The 22,045-nt window shown below is 35.7% G+C and overlaps 1 protein-coding gene across 1 annotated transcript in view; it reads right to left on the reverse strand.

Moving 5' to 3' along the window:
- ptprt (protein tyrosine phosphatase receptor type T) overlaps positions 1–22,045 on the reverse strand; it is a 341,442-nt gene that overhangs the window by 237,237 nt on the left and 82,160 nt on the right. The window contains exons 3-7 of the mRNA XM_028445860.1: positions 17,412–17,572; positions 15,970–16,080; positions 12,099–12,180; positions 10,119–10,234; positions 7,832–8,006 (exon numbers count right to left, since the gene is read on the reverse strand). Coding sequence (XP_028301661.1) covers positions 7,832–8,006; positions 10,119–10,234; positions 12,099–12,180; positions 15,970–16,080; positions 17,412–17,572 — 645 coding nt within the window. The remainder of the gene's footprint in view (positions 1–7,831; positions 8,007–10,118; positions 10,235–12,098; positions 12,181–15,969; positions 16,081–17,411; positions 17,573–22,045) is intronic.

The following is a 22,045-nucleotide window of genomic DNA, read 5'->3' on the forward strand; positions in this document are numbered from 1 at the left end:
GTGTGTGTGTGTGTGTACGCGTTCGACCAGTGTGCGTGTGTGTGTGTGTCGGTGAATCAGGAGTTTTTAGGGCTTCGTGCTCATCAAGGTGGGCGTTTCCATCACAGTGAATGTATTTATGATGACACTGATTTTTAGCAGTTACTGCTGTGTCGTATTGAACTCATCTTCAGCAGAAAGACGTGGTGATCTTCTACCATGTGTGTCACATTAAAATTCAGACAAGCAACTACCGTAGTTTGGTTTTCTTCATCATCTACTTGTTTCTTTAAAGTATATCACAAAAAAAAAAACGCTAAATAAATGTTTCTGCTGGTTTTTTTCTCTTATTGTTGGCTTTACACCGCGTCATTGTTCAGAAACTACAGATTAACGAAACACTGTTGCCTAGCAAAAGTTAACAGGAATAGTTTATGCTCCAAGGTATAAAATTGTTCTAAAAAGTCCTTTGTGTGTTTTTTTTTTTTGTTTTTTAAAGAAAAAGGTGCATATATTTTGTTTATTAGTAATACATTATATATTTTTTCACTACAGGTACTATTTAAAAGTCAGATAAGCAACTATTGTAGTTTGGTTTTCTCCATCATCTACTGATTTCTTTAACAATGATTTTTGTGTGTGTGTGTGTGTATCGTGTGTGAGTGTGTACACTCCACATCCCCTAAGGCGTGCTACACAGTATAAACTATTCAGTAATTCTTTCATGATGCATCTATACGAGGCACATTTAAATTCACACAAACACACATTTCCAAGGTGTTTTCCACTACATTTTACACACAACCTGAGGTGCTTTAAATAAAACATTTTTGCAAAATAACGCTGGTAATCCATCCACACATTGAAGAGACGGTATTGACGCCAACGTGACCTTTGTTGATGTATAATCACTGGAATGCCAGGGCTTTACTTCTTCAGTTACTGCATATTTTCTTGTTTTTCTCTCTTTCGCTCCAATCCCTGGTTTTCACCTCTTTCTGTTTGCATGTCTTTGATTTCAACTTTTAACCTTCAAACCCTGCTCTGTTCTCGTCGCTTCCCTCTGAGCTTCTTCCTACTGCCTAGAATTCACTGTTTTACACTTTCCTAACTTTACTCTGCAAACTTCATGCATTAGTAATGGATCGTATTGGAAATTATTTGTAAACAGACAAAGAATGTGTGTGTGAATTAAAGAGATACAAACGTGGAATATCATCAACCATGGAACACGTTGGTCAGGAAAACCACCTGGTTTTTGCTGACCTGCAACTAGTTGAGAAGCCTTCATTATGGGCGGGGCTCCTAGAGCAGTTAAGACATTTGGTGGGCACACTAGTCATACTCAACCATCCCATGATGCATTGCGAGCAGAATGACAGGCTAAAAACTAAAAATCAAACATTCCCCTTTCCAAAATAAAAGCCTCCCATTAGTAGTTTTGTAAATAGGGCTCTTGTTTTGAAATTAACCGGAAGTTTCATCAGTAGTAAAAAGAGAACCATATGGAATCTCCAAAATGTGTGAATGAAACGTGTTTACGTGAGTTTTATGGATCAAATGAGCACATGTTGATATTCTACTTGGTCACTTTCTCACATACAATGTTGTCAGAACTTTCAAAGTAAAGGTGGAGAATCAACAGTGTACCAAATGCATCTTGGGAAACTTAGACGTATACTTCAGTGGGAACGCTGATCATACTAGTATAGTAGTATATAGTAGACAGTAGCTCTGTTTCCATTAAAGATTTTCACAAAATAAAAGCAATATTTCTCAAGTTTTGACAAAGTATAATTGTGTTTTGAGTGTGTTTCCATTGAAAGTTGTTTTGGTCTAATGTGGCAGTAATAACGTTAAAGTCCAAAGCTAGAAATATCTGCTTTTCTGCTCACACGTACCGCGCCGTGTTTTCTCAGAGAGAAGTGGTCATGTGACCAGGTACGTCACATTCTGTGATTCTGTGTATTTGCAGAAAAACTGTTTCCATGACGCTTTTGTGACACAAATTTCAGGTGTTTCCAAGACCAGTTTTTAATAGATTTTGTGTATTCTAAGGGAAATGGAAACACAACTAGTTTTACTCATTGCGTATAGTTTGTTAGTGTGACATTACCAACACAGACATGGTATTTAAATGTCACAAACCTCCATTCTTAGCCAAATAGCTACTTAATACCCAAATACATTTGTTTTAAGCAGAAAAAGGTTTTGGGGATTAGTGACTCTTGAAGAAAATACTGTGTTTTGTTGAGTTTCTCATCAATTAAAGGCAACATTCCTCATTTGTATTAAAACAGAAACGACTCTGATGCAAGCTGCACTAATCAAGACAACCTTGTGTACAATTAGTCACAATCTTTACAAGATGGTTCGTGGGGTCCGTATTTCACCTCTAACTTTCTTTTGAAATGCTTTTCTTTGGGTTTCTCTGTCTCCACCTGTAGGATCTGAGAGCGTCTGACGCCTAAAGCTGATCCGTCCACTGACACGTATCGACGTCCTTATCAGGAGAAAGACACACTGAAGATGGAGAGAATGAGCTCTGGGCAGCAGACGGCTCAACGGGCACGTGCACTGTCTCACACACACGTGCACTTTTATCATGTAGAGCCATAGCTGTGTCTAAATCTTGCACTACAATCATTTTTGTGGCCACCCTGGGAGACAAGGGAGAAAGTGTGCCCACGTTCCCGGTTAGCATGCACACACAGTATGCACACTACGCACACTCACACTACGCACACTCCACTTGATGTCCATTGGGCGCCGGCTGACAGTGGCTCTTCTGGATCTCTGCTACGCCCCACTGAGTCTTATCTCTGACAGACAGAACACACACACACACACATCGATGTCTAAATCCCACCAAAACACACAGCATACCATCATTCTCACCTCTAACGCGCACGCACGCAACACACACACACACACACACACACACACACACACACACACCACACACACACACACACACACACACACACACACACACACACACACACACACACACACACACACACACACACACACACCACACACACACACACACACACACACACACACACACACACACACACACACACACACACACACGTTTGGACTGAATCTGTTCAACCAGATTCATTTAAATGTGATAAATGTACAAAACCCAGAACAATGTGCACGTGTTTGTCTGCTTTAAAGGGATCCTCCACTAATTTTACAAATGTGGCCTAAAGTCTTTGAAATGTACTTATTAGAAGATCAATTTCTAACAAAACACATTATTATTATTATTATTATTATTATTATTATTATTATTATTATTATTATTATTAATAAATATGCAACTACTTTACAGTTTTAAAACCTATGTTCCACCTTCTGGTAATACTGGAAATACTCATCTAATATATACTATAAGTATACTTTCAAGTTTCCCAAGATGCATTTGGAACCTACAGCGTAAAAAACCTTGTGTGTGCACACCGTTCATACTTAAAAATGTCCCCATATATATATATATATATATATATATATATATAGGTATTTCTCACATACTCAATCTTTTCATACTATCCAATGTGAATGCAATACATACTCATTCTGGCATCAGACAGTATAATAGTACGTTAGTATGACATTTACAACACAGCTAATCTTTAACAAGACTAGAAAAGAGTTTTGGAATCCAGACCAATTCAAGACTATATATATATATATATATATGGTCGATTCCATGATTCCAGCCGCGATTCCGTTAACGTGTAAATTATAGAGCAATAATAGGATTCCTTTTGGGCTGAAGTCCTTCTATTCTCTGGGTTTGTGTGTCTTAATTACGCTCTAATTTCAACCACCAGAGCATGTCAGCACACTGTTTAAGGAAGAGTAAAGGTCCCTTAGGAGAGCTCTTCATCTCTGCTTCATTGTCTACTACAAAACTGCAGAGTTGGAACTGTCACCCCCTGCGGTTACAGATTTTTTTTTGGGTCACAACAGTTTTATCCTCTTTCTGTGAACAAAACAGTTTTACATCGACATCCTTCACTTTTCCTGATTATTTAGATCAACTAAAAGCAGCACAAACTGTCATTTTGACTGAAAAAGCTGATAAATGATCTAAAAATCTACTAAATCGTCTATAAATTAGGCTGAATGCTTCACTCCAATAGAAAACAATGGGATGTTTACAGGCAGTGGGGCCGTGTGACATCATCAATCACATGATCTCCATCCGTGCAGGCACATGTGTTTAATTTTTCAGCTTCCTCCTCTCGTTCACCGCGCTGGCATGAGTTATTCCCCTGGCAGGACGCATGGCTGACAGCACCTGAGCTTCACACACTCCCAACGACACACACCGCTACACACACACATGCGCATGTTGGGATGGTCCCAGGAGTAAAGTGTGTGTGTTCTGCTAACAGATGGTAATGACAGTTTCAGTCCCTGTACTATCGTCTAATCAAAACTGCACACACACACACACACACACACACACACACCTGACGCACACACTCACACCTCAGCATCTCTGCAGATTAAAAACATCCTTCATACCAAATAAGGTTAACACACTAATTCTCATGTGTCAAACTCAAGGCCCGGGGGCCAAATCCGGCCCTTTGAAGCATCCAATTTGGCCCGCAGGAGAAAAGAAACTTAACAGAGAAAACATGGATCATTGTGTAAACAAAACTCAACATTATTTGCAGGGGCTTACAGTTTTACCGGTGTTCATATTGCATATTTACAGTAGTTTTTAATGTTAAACTCTTGAAATAATTCCCTTAATTAAACAGAAATTGGTCACGCAATTTGGGAAATTTCAAGTGAAGACCCTGTTGTGACTGATATCTGTCACTTATTGCTTGGATAATGTTGGTTTCTCACTTATTTTGTACTTTATGTATCAGTAGAAGTGCAAACTAGGGCACAATAAAGCTGAAGTTACTTGTTTTTACGTATTAAATCTGTGGCCCACTTGAGATCAAACTGCTCCGTATTTGGCCCCTGAACTAAAATGAGTTTGACACCCATGTACTAAATCAAACCAAAATATGCATCATTTAATGGACATTCATGGTACGCAATTGTAATTTCTCTAAATATCAATACAAACAGCTAAGATTCTGCTTCAATATTTTGCATACAAATGTATTTCACTGACATTATTATTTGTAAAGCAAACTTGTTTCATAAGAAACCATTTTTAAGTGACGGTGCAAGACGAGATGCCGTCAGGAGACAAAATGTCAAGCGACCAAGCAGAAACTGAGCTTGACAGCCAATAAACACAAAGGGCTTCAGTGTCGCGTCCAAAGGTCAGAGAATCGGACGTTCAGCAGAGATGCACGAGGAAAAAGAGGTTCTATTATGGCACGGCTAAGCTAAAGTTAGCCTGGATTCTCTATCAGACTATACCAGATATCACTGATGTTTTCTCCTCTGAGTAAGACTGGCAACGTTTATCACAGCGGGGACCACAAATACATAATGTTGTGATCACATGATCGACATCCATGTCAACATTCAGAATAATCACCAATGTGAGCATTAACACAGGATTTTTGTATTTTTTGTAAAACACTAAATTACTGAAAGAAACACAATGAATTACTCCAAATACACACAAAACAAAGAAATACACAAAAACACACAAGAATTAAGAATTTTAGATTCCAATAGCTCCTAAAGATGACTATTGTTATAATTTGCGCAATATAAATAAAGTTGAATCTAATTTAATTGAATTGAAGATGACAACCAAATCACAAAATATGCAAAACACAGAAAATACACAATTTACTCAAAGAAACATAAAAAAGTTTTCCAAATGCACACTAAACAAAGAAATACACAAAAGGACACCAAAAACAAAACAAGGCAACAAAATGACTCCAGAACCACACAAAATGATGACAAAAATACACAAAATTACTCCACAAAACGACAACAAAAATACACAATTTACTCAAAGAAGCACAAATAAATTACCCCAAATACAAACAAAACAAAGAAATTCACAAAAGGACCAAAAAAAAAAAAAAAACACTGAACAACAGCAAAAATACACAGATTTACTCATAAAACGCACAAAATGACTCCAAAAACACATCAAACAATAAAATTAGAGAAATATACACAAACCTTTTGTTGTTTCCTGTAATTTCTCAGATTCTCAGTCATTATTCTAAATGCTGAAATGAATGTAGATAATGTGACCCTCGAATCAGACAAACACACGTTTGTGGCCCCCATGATGCCCATCTCAGTTGTAGAGGAAACACTGAGCGGTATTTATCATTCCAGTGACAGCGATGACAATGTAGACGCATTAAATACATCTGAAGAGGAACTAAATGTGTAAAATGGTAGATCCTTAAAAGATAAAGTGAGTCCCCAGTTGAAGCTGGATTTATGGGATTAGTTTACAGATCAGATTTGAAACAATGAGTAAAGCAGAAGTTGAGTGGCTGAAGTAAAGCGATGAAATTATATATGAGATAAAATAAAATAAAGGCTTGGCTAACGTACTTGTAAAAGCCTTTGATAGAATTATTCTTCTGCTGCTTAGTACATCAATATCCTGCTCACTGAGACAGCCCTTTATTTCCTGCTCACATGAAGCATACGATAAAGGGAGAGACGCTAAATGCTACATCACAGATAGTACTTTGTGTTTTTTGTCAACGGTGAGAGATCACATTAGAGGATTTCAAAAAAAAAAAAAAAAAAACAGCAACAAAAAGGCTTTGTGGAGCAGTACAAACAAGGAAAAATAAGTGATAAAAGACATTAGAAAAAACAAAATGTGTAGCTCTACACATAAAAATATATATTTGATATGTAATTAAAGAATTCTCTCTTCATCAGTTCCGGTCAGACTGCCCTAAGCAGGCCAGATACCATCGTGCACTGATAGCGTTCACCAAGGCCACCGCTTTTAAATCTGATTGTAGAAGAGCTGAACGTAAATGAAGAACAACAAAACCCCAAATTTATCTACAGCTGTACAAATGAGTCTGTATAAATGCATTATATATATATATATATATATATATATATATATATATCTTTTTTTTTTTTTTTTGAAGTTTGCCTCCTATTGGAGGGTCTGTCACTTGGTAGCAGCAACAAATGGTAGTTTCTAGCAATATTGCACAAGTTATAAATTTAAAAGTTACAGATTGCATTCGCCAAATGTGTTCCTAAAGTCCCGTGCACAGAGACAGCCAATCGAGTGTCCCGGTTCAATGACACACGCATACGGATGTTAATACAAGCACACAGACTGGATTACGCACATACAACTTTGTTTACAAATCCTAATTCTACACACAAATCAAAACACGTCACACAAATTGTTTTGTTACATTATTGGCCCCATAGTTTACCTCTGAATCCAAGACCGCTTTGTTCCCAAAAACCCTTCGACTAAATAAACCCTGAGTCAGCGTCTGACCAGCAACCCTAAAGTCGGACTCCGTCTCATTCGTTCAAACCTGCCACAACACTTACTTTCTGAATTAAATCAACAGTTTGAGAAATTGTCTAAATATAAGCTCCTAACAGATTTAAATCAATATTTCATTTAGTTATGATGAGGGACTTAATTAATGTGTTTTGAAAGTGAAATGAGGTAATTAAAGGAAATAAATGTCACGGAGCATCTTGATTATAAAACTTAATGAAGAAAAAGTGACAAGCCGACGCCTAATTAAGTTCTCTCTACTGATCAGAGGCAATTATTATTTGCTTTTACACACAACTGGATATAAATAACATTTATTGAAAGGTTTTGTATTTTTACTGCATTATGTCATACATATAGAAAGAACACACACACAGAGCAGCTAAAACGCACCTTTGACGATGAGGTCAGCGTAGTTGGAGACCCCCGAGCCGCCGTCTGAGCGGATGACGCAGCGGTAGCGGCTCGTGCTTCGCTGTGAGGTGTCCCCAACGCTGACGGTGGCGGAAAAGCGTCTGTGGTTAACCACGCGGGTCACCATCAGCGCCGTGTCTTTACCGTTCCACTGCTGCAGAAAAGAAAACAGCAGCAGAAGAAGTTCAAACGTTGTAACTGAACAGAGACCAGAGGCACTTCCTGCATGAACCGATGTGAAGATATACCTTGTTTTAAACCTCCTATTATCCTCAAATATTACAATATATCATATTTTAGCTGTGGGGTCAATCTGGGATATTTGCCTCTAGAAAATGATTTTCAGAAAATTGTTGACCAAGTTTTTGTGTCAGACACTTTGTTTAAATAAGCCCTTGATAATAAAACCGCGACCAGTTCTCTAGCGCCACCATCAGGACAATTTTTACATCAGAATTAATTTATTTTGAATAGTTTTCATCTAAATCTTCCCAAATTCACTGAGAACATTAATGACCACTAGAGTATGAACCCTATTGGTTGTGGAGATGGTATCCACATCCAACTATTTTGTAATTTGGGGTGCACATTAATGACTCTCAGAGAATTAACCATGTTGGTTGATGTTGTTGTCCCCCCTTTTCTCTCATAAACATGTATTTATTTATTTTTAATCTCCATTTTGTAAACTATAAAGTTTCAGGCACATTTCCCTGTACGTCACTTTTACTGTGAAAGAGCTGTTCCAAAACCTCATTCAAAGCAAACCTTTTCCTAGAGGACATTTTCAAGAGAGAGAGTGTGCAGATTGGAATACACACAGAGCACAATGAAGAATATATATATATATATATATGTGAAATATAATGATAATAGTTTAAGTTTCAAACATTCATAACTTTTTTTTTCTTCTTTTAAAGAAGAAGCACCCCTAATTTTTTTTTTGTCCAATAAAGCAACCAAATAATAACAGAGAGCGATTTTTTTGATTATTGAAACTGATCCAGAATCAGTATATTGATAATGATTACTATTTATTATTTAATGGAACCTTCCATGGCATAAGGTCAATATTTGCATACAATTTTGTCAAAATCAGTGAAATAATTTTGATGTAATTGTACTAAAAGAGGAACAAACTGGTGAAATTATTTTGCTTTTCTCATTTGCTTCTAATTCCCCTCTGTTTTGTGCACAACAAGCTCCATGGGAATAAAAACAGGCGACTTTACGAACACATGGTAATGTATTCCAAATTAAATATAAATGCATGGTTGCAGGTCACATACAGTATATCCTTGTTACCCTTGTCGAACAAGTCACTTCTGCAAAAATGGAGTCAGTGATGCAAAGCAGAACAAGGACTTTTAATCGAATCTGAAATGGAGCTGGGAGCACTGGGAATGCTTCCCACCAGCTGTTGCTTTTTTTAATTTATTTATCTATTATGATTTTTTTTCTATTAAGTAGAAGACAAATATTTAAAAAAAAGGCTTTGCTACAGCTGTATATATATATATATATATATATATATATATATATATATATATATATATATATAAATATATATAAGACATGGGCTAATTCTCACAGTAGATGCACAAAATGATGCCAAAACATACAAAACAGCAAAAATACACAAAATGAGCCTAAAAACACAAACTATAATAACAAAAAAATGCACAAAATTACACGCACAACACACAAAACGACTCCAAAAATATACAAAATGACTTTGAAAACACAAAACAACAGCAAACAAACTCAAAATAAAAGTAACAAGAATTACAAAAAGAACAACCAAAACCCTTTTCTGTTCTGTATTATTGCATAAATGACAAAAATTTGAATAAAGCCATTGTTTTGCAAGTGATAAACACTTGCAAAACATCACTGTATTTTATTTTATTTTATTCATTTTCCTAGAACTGAGCCATGTTTTAAATGTTATGTATGAGAAGTCAAACATTGTGTACTAACAAAGTTAATAATAAAATGCTGTTTTTAGCTGTAATAGGATGGAAAATGCATAAACTTAATAGCATAACTGTAAAGATAGAAATATATCACTTCAGTTGTTTCTGCAAACATCTATAAATAATACATAGACATTGGCACACAAGTAACTATAGTACTTCATGAGTTTTCTCATGTACATTTAATAAAACACATTCTAAATGGCTTGAGAGCACAACATTTACAACATTCAAACCTTTTTCTTTTTCGTCTCACACATTTTAGCAGAAATCACTAAGAATGAACCAACCTGAAGCCAGAGTTTATCATGCTGGGACCACTTCCCTCCGGCTGTACACTGGAACGTAGCATTCTGACCCACGTTCACCTCCACGTTCTGCAGTCGCAAGAAATGAGGAGCTTTTCCTGCAAGAAAAAACAGTAACGCATTGTTAAAAAAAGAAATGTGCAGCAGCACATGCACGTTAAACCTTTAACGTAGACAGTAGAGGCATGAATATATGACTTAATCCATCCTAGAACTAAAATAGTTTCATAAATACATGTGTCTATTTTTTACAACTTGTAATATGCTTTTTAGATATTTTTTAGTATGCTGTTGCTATATCTCAGGCATGGGCACCTGGCGGCCCAGGGGCCACAAGCGGCCCTTGGTCAAATTTAGTCAGGCCCCAAAAGTTACCACCAAAACACAGAAAAATAACAGAATATGCAAAACGATAACCAATAATATGCACAAGAATCACTTCAAAAACAGACAAAATTCCACAAGAATGCACAAAATGAGTTCTGAAATAAGCAAAGATATAAATAACAAAATAATTACATATCAGTCAAATATATAAAAAAATTGTAAAATATTTAAAAAATATATCAGTAAAATATACAAAACGATGAGGAAAATACACATGACTGAAATAATATGAAATTCTAGAAAAACACACAAAACATGTAGAGAAATAAACAAAAACAAAAGAACGATACACAACAGGAGAACAAAAAACTCAAAATAACTACAAAAATATCAGTAAAATATCCAAAAAGCTGAGGAAATACACATAATGACTGAAAAAACATACAAAATTCCAGAAAAATACATAAAAGCAAAACAAAAAAAAAACACAAAATAACAACAAAAACATCAGTAAAATTTACAAAACGATGAAGAGAATACAAACGACTCAAAAAAGTATGAAATTCCACAAAAATACGCAAAGCAAGTACAGAAATAAGCAGAACGATACACAAAAGGATTACAAAAAACAAAAAATAACGACAAAAACATTAGTAAATACAGACAGAAACTTTAGTTATTTCCTGTATTGATGCCCACTGTGCTAAAAGCTGAAACAGATCCAGATAAAGAATAGATGCTGAACTCTGGTTCTCTGAGAACATGCACACAACATCAATCATGAGATGATAATTCAGCTCGACACTAATTAATTAGCTGTTTATTCTGACGTACAATGTGAGGATTGCATTATGATTACTTTATTCCCTTGTGTCCCTTCTGGTTACATCTGATGTGTTCACCCTCTATTGATATGATTTGTTTTGATGTTTTTCAGTCACTGTAATGTGTCTGTTTCGTTCTGTTTCCAACACTTTTGGTTGATTAAATAAGTCGTTGGTACAGAAGCGCAAACGTTTTAACGCCAAATACAAAATTAAACTAAATCAAACTAAACATACAGTACAGGGCGGGTTGAGTTAAAGGGGAACATTAAACATTTATTGGAATATTTTACCTTTAGCTCATACATGAAACTCCAAATATTATTCAAAAATGTACTGGTTTAAATAGTTTAAACCAGGGGTGTCAAACTTGTGGCCCGCAGGCCAAATCCGGCCCACCAGAGCCTTCACTTTGGCCCGTGGTAGGATTTTGTTTGTCTTTTTCACACAATATCATTATTATTTCAAATATTAAAAAAAATACAAGAATCATAACCATGAAGTAACATGAAGTTTAGTTCCGGATAGATTCCAATTAAAACAAATAAAAAAACAAAATGAACGACACTCCACAATGTTTATTCCAGTTCAAATCAAAGAAACAAATATTTAGTTTTACAGATTTAAAACCAAAAGGGAAATAGTGATGGAAAAACAAAAACATGAGGAATCTGAATAACCAAAGCGACAGATTAATTACATACAGGGACTTTATTGTTTGTCAACACTTTGAAAGTAAAAAAACCTGCAAAATCCAAACTGTTAAAATTGTTCTCCAAAAACTAAAAGTGTAATTTTCTGTTCTACGTACGGCAGGGGTGAGCCAGAACTCTGATGTCGTCGACACCGATGAATCCAGGATGGCCTTGGACGGACACAGCTTCAAATATAACCTGAGAGAAAAACACAAATTAAACACTTTACATTTTAACAAAGAAAATAAAACACAGTGTCATGGACGATCAGACAGGAAATGCCACCGTTTACACAAAAATCTAACGTTTAGTTACTTCAGTCATTTCTCTGTTGTATTTATGATATAAACAGTGAATTATGTATTTCAAAGAAATTCAGACAATCTTTATTTTAATAGAAGATTAAAACATTTATTTGTACAGTAAGAAAACAAAAGGAAGAATAGTTCACAACTAACACAGCAACACAACTATTTTTAAATTTCTCACTGTACTTTTTATGATAAAATTCTGGCAACCAGAACTACTGACATAATGTTGTCAAGAAAGAAAGAAAGAAAGAAAAAAAGAAAGAAAGAAAGAAAGAAAGAAAGAAAGAAAGAAAGAAAGAAAGAAAGAAAGAAAGAAAGAAAGAAAGAAAGAAAGAAAGAAAGAAAGAAAGAAAGAAAGGACAGAATCCGTGGATCATTCGTTTTTCATTATGTAACAAAAACATGAAAAATTAAAAAAACACTCATTATTTGATATTTGTTTCCAGAACCAAAATGAAAAAATGGAAAACGCCTTGTTTTTCAAATTCAAGCTCTTTTAATTCGATACAGAAAACGAAAAACAGAAAACGAACATCTTTATTCGTTTTCTCCATTACCGTTTTGAAAAGTACGTGACCCGGAAGTGAAGCGTTACACATTCCGTGATATCGTTAGCTCTGCAACACTTAAGAGTCTCTAAATCCTCCTAAATGTCCGTGAGGAGGTTCTGTGTCCAACACCATCTAAAGCGAAAAGGACACGTTTCTGATGCACAGTTGTCACGCTGAACTGCCGTTAGCATAGCCGTTAGCGTCGGATGAGAGTACACTTCGTACTTTGTTTTTTTTTTTTTTTCGTTTTTTCATGTTTTTGTTACATAATGAAAAAGGAATGATACACGGATTGGACAGCATCATGTCTATGTATCAGATGAATCCCTCGGGGGGATTTCCAGTAGAACTCAACATCGTTTCTATCCTTATGCTGTAGACATATGCTGCACATTCTCCTCTTCATCATCTTCTCCTCTTCCTCACATCTTCATCGGCTCCAATGTTCTTCACAGCTTGTCACTTTTTTGTTTCATTTTCAGTTGATTTTGTTTTTGCCCTGATGCCCCCCCACCCCCCCCCACCCCCCCCACCACACACACACAAACAAACCTTACTTGTCAGCCTTCTCCACAGTACGAGCTGTGACTCAGTGTGAATACTAAAGACTGATGGGAAGTATCTGCACTCTTCTTCTTCTTCTTCTTCTTTGAAATACCAACACTACTACACTACACCTCCTCTACGTGATCAGAGTCCACTGAGTTCAGGTCAAAGACACTTCAATGTGTTTACTTAGATACATGTTAACTAAACCAAACTTGACTTTAGGGATGAGGTCCAGACGGTGAATCTTAAAGTGGTTTAACAGCTCCAGGAAATGTGTTTGGTTTGGTCTAATGTGAATGTTTTTATTTTTTTTAAGAACACAAACTAAGTTTCTGGGGGATTTTGAGCTGTTTTTGACCTGATTTCCCCTCGTTAAGACAGAGCAACAGAATGTAACAAAGGAACGTCACTCTTCTCCTGTGAGTGTATCTACATGTGATGCAATCATGTGATCTAGTCCGAATAATTGTCCTCAAAACAGGACGGGCCGACAATCGTAAATATTAAACGTTGGGTTCAAGACCACTCGGAACTCTGCTTTTCCCAGGTGAACATTTCCGATCTCCGAATTCAGAAGAAGCACATGGAAATATCTCCAACAGGGCTGACCGCTAGAAAATATATTTACTGACGGGGAGCTCCGACTTCAGGTGGCGTTCCAAGTCACTTTTTCAAGTAGGAAGTAGGGATGTTTAGAGTTCCAATTTGCTTGGAACACAGCATTAGATCACATTGTTATGAGATGAAGATTGTTGTGATTATTCAAGGAATCTCTGTCTGTGTGTTCATTAAATACCTCTGTGGATCAGGATCAGACCGCAATGAGACTTTCAACATGGCTGCCGCTTGGTTCAAGGGTGTGTGACATCGGATTTGTTTGGACTGCAATGATACCGTTAATAAATTATTTCATAAATGCTTTACCAATTCCATGTGCGTCTAAACTGACTGTTGTGGATTAATGACACTAAACGAGTCCGGACTGAATCTGTACCAGTCTGAGGAGATCTGGATCCACGAGGACAAAAAACTGGCATCAGAATAGATGAGGTTCAACTCCCTACAGTGTCCTTGTTAAAATATATGAAAACACAATAGTTATCACTCTACATATTTCACAACAAACCTAAATGTCCCTGACCTTCAAACACAACCTCATTTAACCATCCATGAAGAAGCTACTGAACCTCCCACTTTTCTAGAGTAATACATACTGTACTTCCTACGGACGCTGCGCTAGTTGAATTTAATTGCTAGATCTCGTTTGATAACGCAAGATTTCTGTCTTAGAGACAAATTGATTTAAAATTCACGCGAGTGGCAGATCAGCAAAAACCTGGAGGTGTTCTTACACCTAAAAAGTGTGATCTTTGGCCATTCATTCAATCTTATTTCTGGCTTTCCATACTTACTATGTGTTAGAAAATACAGTTTGGAGTTTATCTCCATTGCTAGGACTAATTCTAAAGTGTGCGTGTGATGCTTGAATTGTTCCCTGTGGCCTTTAGTGCCCTTCAGCAGTTAGAATGTTAATAAGACAATGTGTTGTTTCTTTGTTGTTTTTCTCTCAAACAAAGTGTCATTTCTACACAGGAGGTGAATCCTCATTAGAGGTGGAAATGAGCACAGGGACACACGGGTGTTTGGAATGCTGCAGCAGTTCCGTGAGGTCACACACAAATAATAAAAATAAAACCACCTTAAAAAGATCCAACACACATGTTCACACACTCATTTCACTGAGACAACAGCGAAGCTATATCTCTTTTATATTTTCACTCATTATCACCAACACATCTGTGACCGGAGCGTTATTTTTATTCACTATAGACAGGTAGTAGAGGAGGGCATGTCATATCACATCAAACTAAAGAAGAAAACACAACATAACATTAAATAATGGAGGAAATAAACTAATTAAAAAAAAAACTCACAATGTGCCTATAAATATACAAAAAAACAACAAAAACACACAAGACAACAACATATAGGAAAAAAACATGCAGACTAAATTATTCAAAAAACACAAAATGACATTAAAATGCATACAAAACAACAACAACATAAACATAAACATACGAGAATATACAAAATGACACATACAAATTACAACAAAAAGACAAAAACGTAAAAAACATATAAAACAACAAAAATCATACAAAATAATTTAAAAAATATATAATATGGCAACAAAAATATACAAAATGACTCAAAAAACACAAAATTATAACAAAAAGACATAAAACAACATAAATCATACAAAATAATAGAAAAGTGTAAACAATATGGCAACAAAATACACAATATGACAAAAATAAACAAAATGACACACTTAATTGTTGAGTGAAATCCAGCCCCTTTTTCAATTAAATTTAACACTCAAATGACATGTTTTTAAATGTAAAAAAAACTTTTTATGGTTTCAAAAAGAAACATGTTTATAATGTACATGAAAGTCATGAGACAGTATCTACATCATATGTGGTGAGGTAGATTTAAGGCTATTGTTTGATTTGTCTAAAACACATGATTTAAATGTATAGATGTTTAATGGTGTAGAATAAATAAGCTGTTACCTGGTAGGAGTTTGGCCAAAATGTGGAAATGGCGAGTTCTGACTTCACCCAGCCCTCAGTGACAGTATCAGAGGCGTTCCACACAGGGTTACCCTGAGCTCCTCCATTCACCTGCAATAGGTCAATCATTTACACATCAGGACTAATTATGTTGTTGTTCATTTAACTCACTTTCTTTAACATTTAGCTCAAAACAAATTCATGCAAAACAGAATCTTCTATATCATTGTTAGAAATGTGTGAACATGGAAAATAAATCTAAATGTAAATGTTAAATCTAAATATTCATGCTAAATCTAAATATTCATGTTAAATCTCAATTTTCATATTAATCTTCATGTTAAATCTAAATCTAAATGTTAAATCTAAATCTCAAATGTCAACAAGTGTAAAACTAAATGTTTTGAAAATATACAAAGTGGGCAAGTCAGCGCATGTCGATTACCCCCCTCCCCACACCCACGCATGCACGCACACACACACACACTTTGCATATTTTCTAAACATTTAGATTTACACTTGGCGATTGATTTAACATTAAGATTTATTCTTGACATTCACATTTAGATTTATTTTTCAATGATATAGAACATGCTGTTTGAGTTTTTACAAAAATAAATACATTTATATCTATATATATTGATTACATTTAGATTTAAAATTTAGATTTAAATATAAGATTTAGATTTAACATTTAAATTAAAGATTTAACATTTACATTAAAATTCAACATTTACATTTAGATTTAACATTTACATTAAGATTGAACATTTCTATTTATTATTTACATTTAGATTTAACATTTACATTAAGATTTATCATTTACATTTACATTTACATTCAACATTGACATTTAGATTTAACATGTATATTTATATTTATTATTTACATTTAGATTTAACATTTACAATTAGATTTAACATTTACATTAGGATTTTACATTTACATTAGGATTTTACATTTAGATTTAGATTTCTTTTTCAACGATATAGAACATGCTGTTTGAGTTTTTACATTTGGCACTCCATACACAACATTAGGAATTATTGACACTTTTTCCATTTAAAGTACGCTTAGCCTGTTATTTCCATGAGACTTAAAATGATTAGGCTGGGGGGAGGGGCAGTCTTTGTATATATATATAAAGAAATCGATTAATACCAGAAGTTTAGTGTCAGACAATATCAGCATATCTAATATCGGCAAAAAACGCTAATGTCGACATCCCTAATGTATCATTTTCGTTGTCCCGTTATCGTGTATTGAATCATGAACTCAGTGTATCGTCCGACTTTACATTCTGTTTGGTTTCTATCATTCAAGTTCTGTTATTCACTAACGCTCTTTAAATTTGTGAGATACACACACACACACACACACACTCACACACACGCTCACACACACGCTCACACACACGCTCACGCACACGCACACACACACACCTTGATGTAGACATTGAGCGTGCCAGGGCTGGCTCCGTCCCGGCTGGATAGCGAGTAAAGAAAGTCGATGCAGTGGGTGTCGTTTTCCTTCAGGGTGGGCATGTAGAGGTGAGCTTTCTGACCCGACGCTTGACCCGACGCGTTCACCACCATGAACGAACCTGGAATAGTCACAATAAAAGAGCAGGAACAAGTCAAAGTATGCACTAAATTAGTCCAAAAACATAAAATTACATTAAAAAGCATTCAAAACAACAACATAAACATACAAATTGAGAGAATCTACAAAATGACTCATAAAAATGACAAAGACAATCAGTGCTTGGCAGCTCAGAACCTTTAATGTGACAGTGTATAAAAGCTGATAAAAATGTGTAATAAATGTGTGGAAAAAGCTGCTAATTACAAAGAAACGATGTGTTACTATATTGATAGTGTTGGCGATACATTTAGCGCTTAATGCAGTGAAAAAGCAAAACGGCATTTTTATCATTTATCTGCTTTTTTAATGATCTCCAGCCTGCGGGTCGAGGCTAACTAATATAAAACCGTTTCTTTGTCGGCTTCTGGCTGAAAGTGTGATTTTATTTTTTACTTTATGGCAGACGGACGGAGGAGGAGGAAGTTTTATGGGCCCACTTTATCTGACCTGCTGCATTAGACTCAGTGACTGGGAGACGCTTTGGCAGGAAAGTGAAAAGCTAGCGAATCAAGCAGGTGTGACTGTAGCTTTAACAGAGTCAGAGAAAGTTAGAGAAGGAGAAGTACCAGTACTCTGTTTACACTGACTGGGACAGTCACTGGATGGGTTCAAACACTTTAAATCTATGTTTCTCAAATGGGGGTACGTGATGGCACTACAGGGGGTACTTGAGAAAGAGAGAGAGAGTGGAAAAGTATTAAAAATACGGGGTTTTATGATCTTGATTGAAACATGAACTGAAAACACAAGTGTCAGTCCTGGTCCCGTGCCAGGTGGGAGATGTGATGTGTAGCCCCTCCCTCTAACTCCAGTTCTCCACATTGATCTAGATCTATGTCTGGTGAACCCTTTCATAACCAGGGAGGGACATGAACAAAATGCTTGAAGCTGATTGGGCAAATTTCCTGTCCACCATGATTTATTTTAGCCAATCACACTGTAACAAATGATGATGTCGTCATCGCCATGCGCCGCAAAGACGCTGCTGCAACAACAACATGGCTCTGCTGGTGAAAACGTTCTTTTGGTATAGTAATGCTGCGGCCATTATGTCGTTGTGCGACTTTTGCCGTTTTTGCAACACGAGTAAAAGAGTTAAAGGCACGTGAACCATCCTCCTGTGTCGACATCTTTCTATTTTGATTAGGAGCTATGCTAATAGCGTTAGCCCAGCTAGTTCAGGAGGCATTAAATCAGTGATTTTGGCTTGAAATTTTTGTTATTGATACGGGGTCTCAAAAAGTTAGGAATCAATTCACTAATAACTTCCATTCCACTTTCAGTTTTTACAAAAGAAGATGATTTAAAATATGTGTCATTCACAACTTCAATATGGTCTTTAAGTTTGAGAACCACTGCTTTAGATGATCTGTGCTTTATTACTAGCTTGTGTCAGAAAGGTTTTTGGGAGTTAAATAAATATATATATAAATATATACGTATATACCCATTTAGCCTCAAACACACATACGATCCCTTCGTATGTTGGCGTCGCCATTTTAGAGATTTCACAGCGTTCACATATCATGTTGTGGTCATGTCAGGCTAATTATTAATATTTGTGCTCCCATGGAGAGTTTATGGTGAAATATTATTTCAATTTGAGGAGTTTTGTGCTAGTTACACATCATCAAGATCCTTCGTGATGTCATGATGATTAGGAAGATCCTGGTGGACGGATTTTGACACGTCAACATTCATAAGCCAGTTTTGTTGCATCTACAACTTCCAAATGGCCTCTCATTCACACTAAAAGTTTACATGAATTCAGTTGAGAAATATTTACATAATTCCATCATATATTCACATTATAAGTAATACATTGTATTCTTTTTTTTTTTTTTTTTTTTTTTTGCAACGTCTTATTTGTTGTTGCAATTCACACATTTTTGTTTCTTTCTTTTTGACACAATTCTGATTCCATAATAAAACGCCACTACAGTAATACATATCAAATTCTCCACACTGAATTCCAGTTTTGTATTTATCTCACAAAAACTAAAGCATTTTATCATAAATAAGTTAATATAAGTTGATCTAAAACCTGAATATCAAATTATCCTGGACTCAAAGAGCACTTTGGACCTGATACCTGCAGTCTATCGTTACATTTAACAGTCTCTGCAGGATTATGTTGCAAATTTGTGTAAATGTTGCAACAAAACGCCTGATTTTGCAGCAAAAGTTGCAATATTTTAAGACTTTACTATGATTTTCTCCATAACTCTGCATAAACAGCTGTTTTTGTTTGTTTGCTTTTTTGAAAATTGACCTGATTACCTTTGAATTCTTCCACAAACAGAAAAAAACTCCAACTCACAACAATTTAACAAAATATAGATATTTTAAATCACATTTTTAAAAAGCAGATAAAGATAAATAAGAAAAATAAAGTCACAGTGCATGTTTACAGGTCTAGGCTTGAAAATATCTGACTGATAACATTGCAAAAATCTATTAGACAAGGTTTCTCATTATACTGAGATCTACTGTACTATATACAGGTATACTATACCATAGCCAGAGCAAAATGACAACTTTATCAGCCAAACTAAAAATTAGAGCTTGTTTCCATGTTTGAAAATGTCTCCCTTTGTAAAGTGACTATTTTTGCACCATATTATTGTCTGACTTCCAGTTCTGATTAAACATCACAATCCAACAGATATGCTACGCCAACAAAAGTGTAAAAAAACAATCCCACTTGTTGTTGTGAATACTTGGGAAACAGTTTTATCTTTAAAGGGCCCATGTTAAGCTAAATGAACTTTTCTGTGCTACAATTTGATGACTCGTTCCCACTTTGATGACGAATTTGACGCGGCATTGAGCGGGAGAAGCCACGCCTCCAGGAAGCTCTCTGCCGTGATTGACATGTAAACAGACACGCCCACAAAGGTTAGTAATTCTGCGTCCTTCGCTCAGTGCTATGTATGTATTTTCTACGGTCTATGTATGTACCGGTGAACGCCCCGCCTCCACACTCTGTCTGTGTTTATAAAGCAGCATGAGCTCAGTACAGAGTGGGTGGGCCCTACTTCACCGTGCAGGGAAGAGGAAGTCAGTGTCCCATCTATAGACACGCCCACTCATGAATAGCATAAGTAGGACGCAAATCAGCCTGTTTGTGAGGAGTTTTTAGAGGCTAAAACTCTGGAAAACAGGCGAGTTTGGGAAAATAAACTTCAAAGACTATATTTTTGGGGTTCTTAGAACAAATGGAGATGACGGTGAAAAATAACATGATATGGACCTTTAATAAACTTGTTAGTCACAGAGTTACTTCACTGACCACTAGGGGCACTCACTGATTACCAGCAGCCGATAAACCACACTATACTGTATATACTGTGTATATTACAACGTTTTCTAACAGTTAACAAACATGTATAAGAAAATACACAATATTATTCAAACACGTACGATCACGTCAAAGTAAAAATAAGTGATGAAGCCAAGAAGACGAGAGTTAAACCAACATTTCACACCATTAGCCAGATGTGAGGTCAGTGAGCGTTAATCTGTTAACGTGAGAATCAGTCGACTGTGTAAACACACACACACACACACACACACACAGTTTAACGTACATCAATATAAGTGGGTCAGTTCAGCCCAACAAACTGACTGCAATGAGAGCAGATGTTTCCTCCTTTTTTTTCCTTTTCATCTCCAAAGCAGTAGAAATCAAAGAGCAACAGATTTTTAAATCTATAACACTGCTATTGAAGTGCCTTTGGGCAAAAGCTTCCATTTGCCTTTTAGAGGAATGGATTAAACTGTACTATTATTGATACAGAACTGTTATGATACATAGCATGAGTTTTAAAATACAATTTCCAGCCATGTTTAAAAAAATAAAAAAATAAATAATAAAAACACAAATAACACTGACCTAAAGTAGCAGCTTACACACGTTTAAAGTTTCTACAGATTTTATTAAAGGAAAACCATAAAAGTCTAATTGTCAAAGACATTTGGAGTGTAATATTCTCAACTTGTACAGAGCTATTTTACACCTTAAGTTGGGAATTGTTGTATTTACATATTTATTTATTTATTTATTGTTTTTATTCATCGTTAAAGTAATAAATAACAGAAATTATCTAGATTTTTTTTTTTTCATATCTATATCGCCCATCTCTATACACACACACACACACATAAGTATATAGACTTATAAAGGTCTTTATATAAACACTACTATGTATTCATAGCAGTCACAGTGATGGTAACATTCTACCTACAACCACAGCCGCCCTGAGGCAAAGGAATAAAAGCCTCCAACCAGCAGCAGAAACACACTTTACATGCTGATCAAATCTATTGATTAATGTTTCATCAACTTAGAATTCCAAAACACTTTGATTAGCTGATGAGGTGTATTCCTAGTGTTCCACGTGTTGTCTGACAGACCTGCCATACTTTAAAA

The sequence above is a fragment of the Gouania willdenowi genome, chromosome 5 (assembly GCF_900634775.1).
Source record: "Gouania willdenowi chromosome 5, fGouWil2.1, whole genome shotgun sequence".
Taxonomy (NCBI): Eukaryota; Metazoa; Chordata; class Actinopteri; order Blenniiformes; family Gobiesocidae; genus Gouania; species Gouania willdenowi.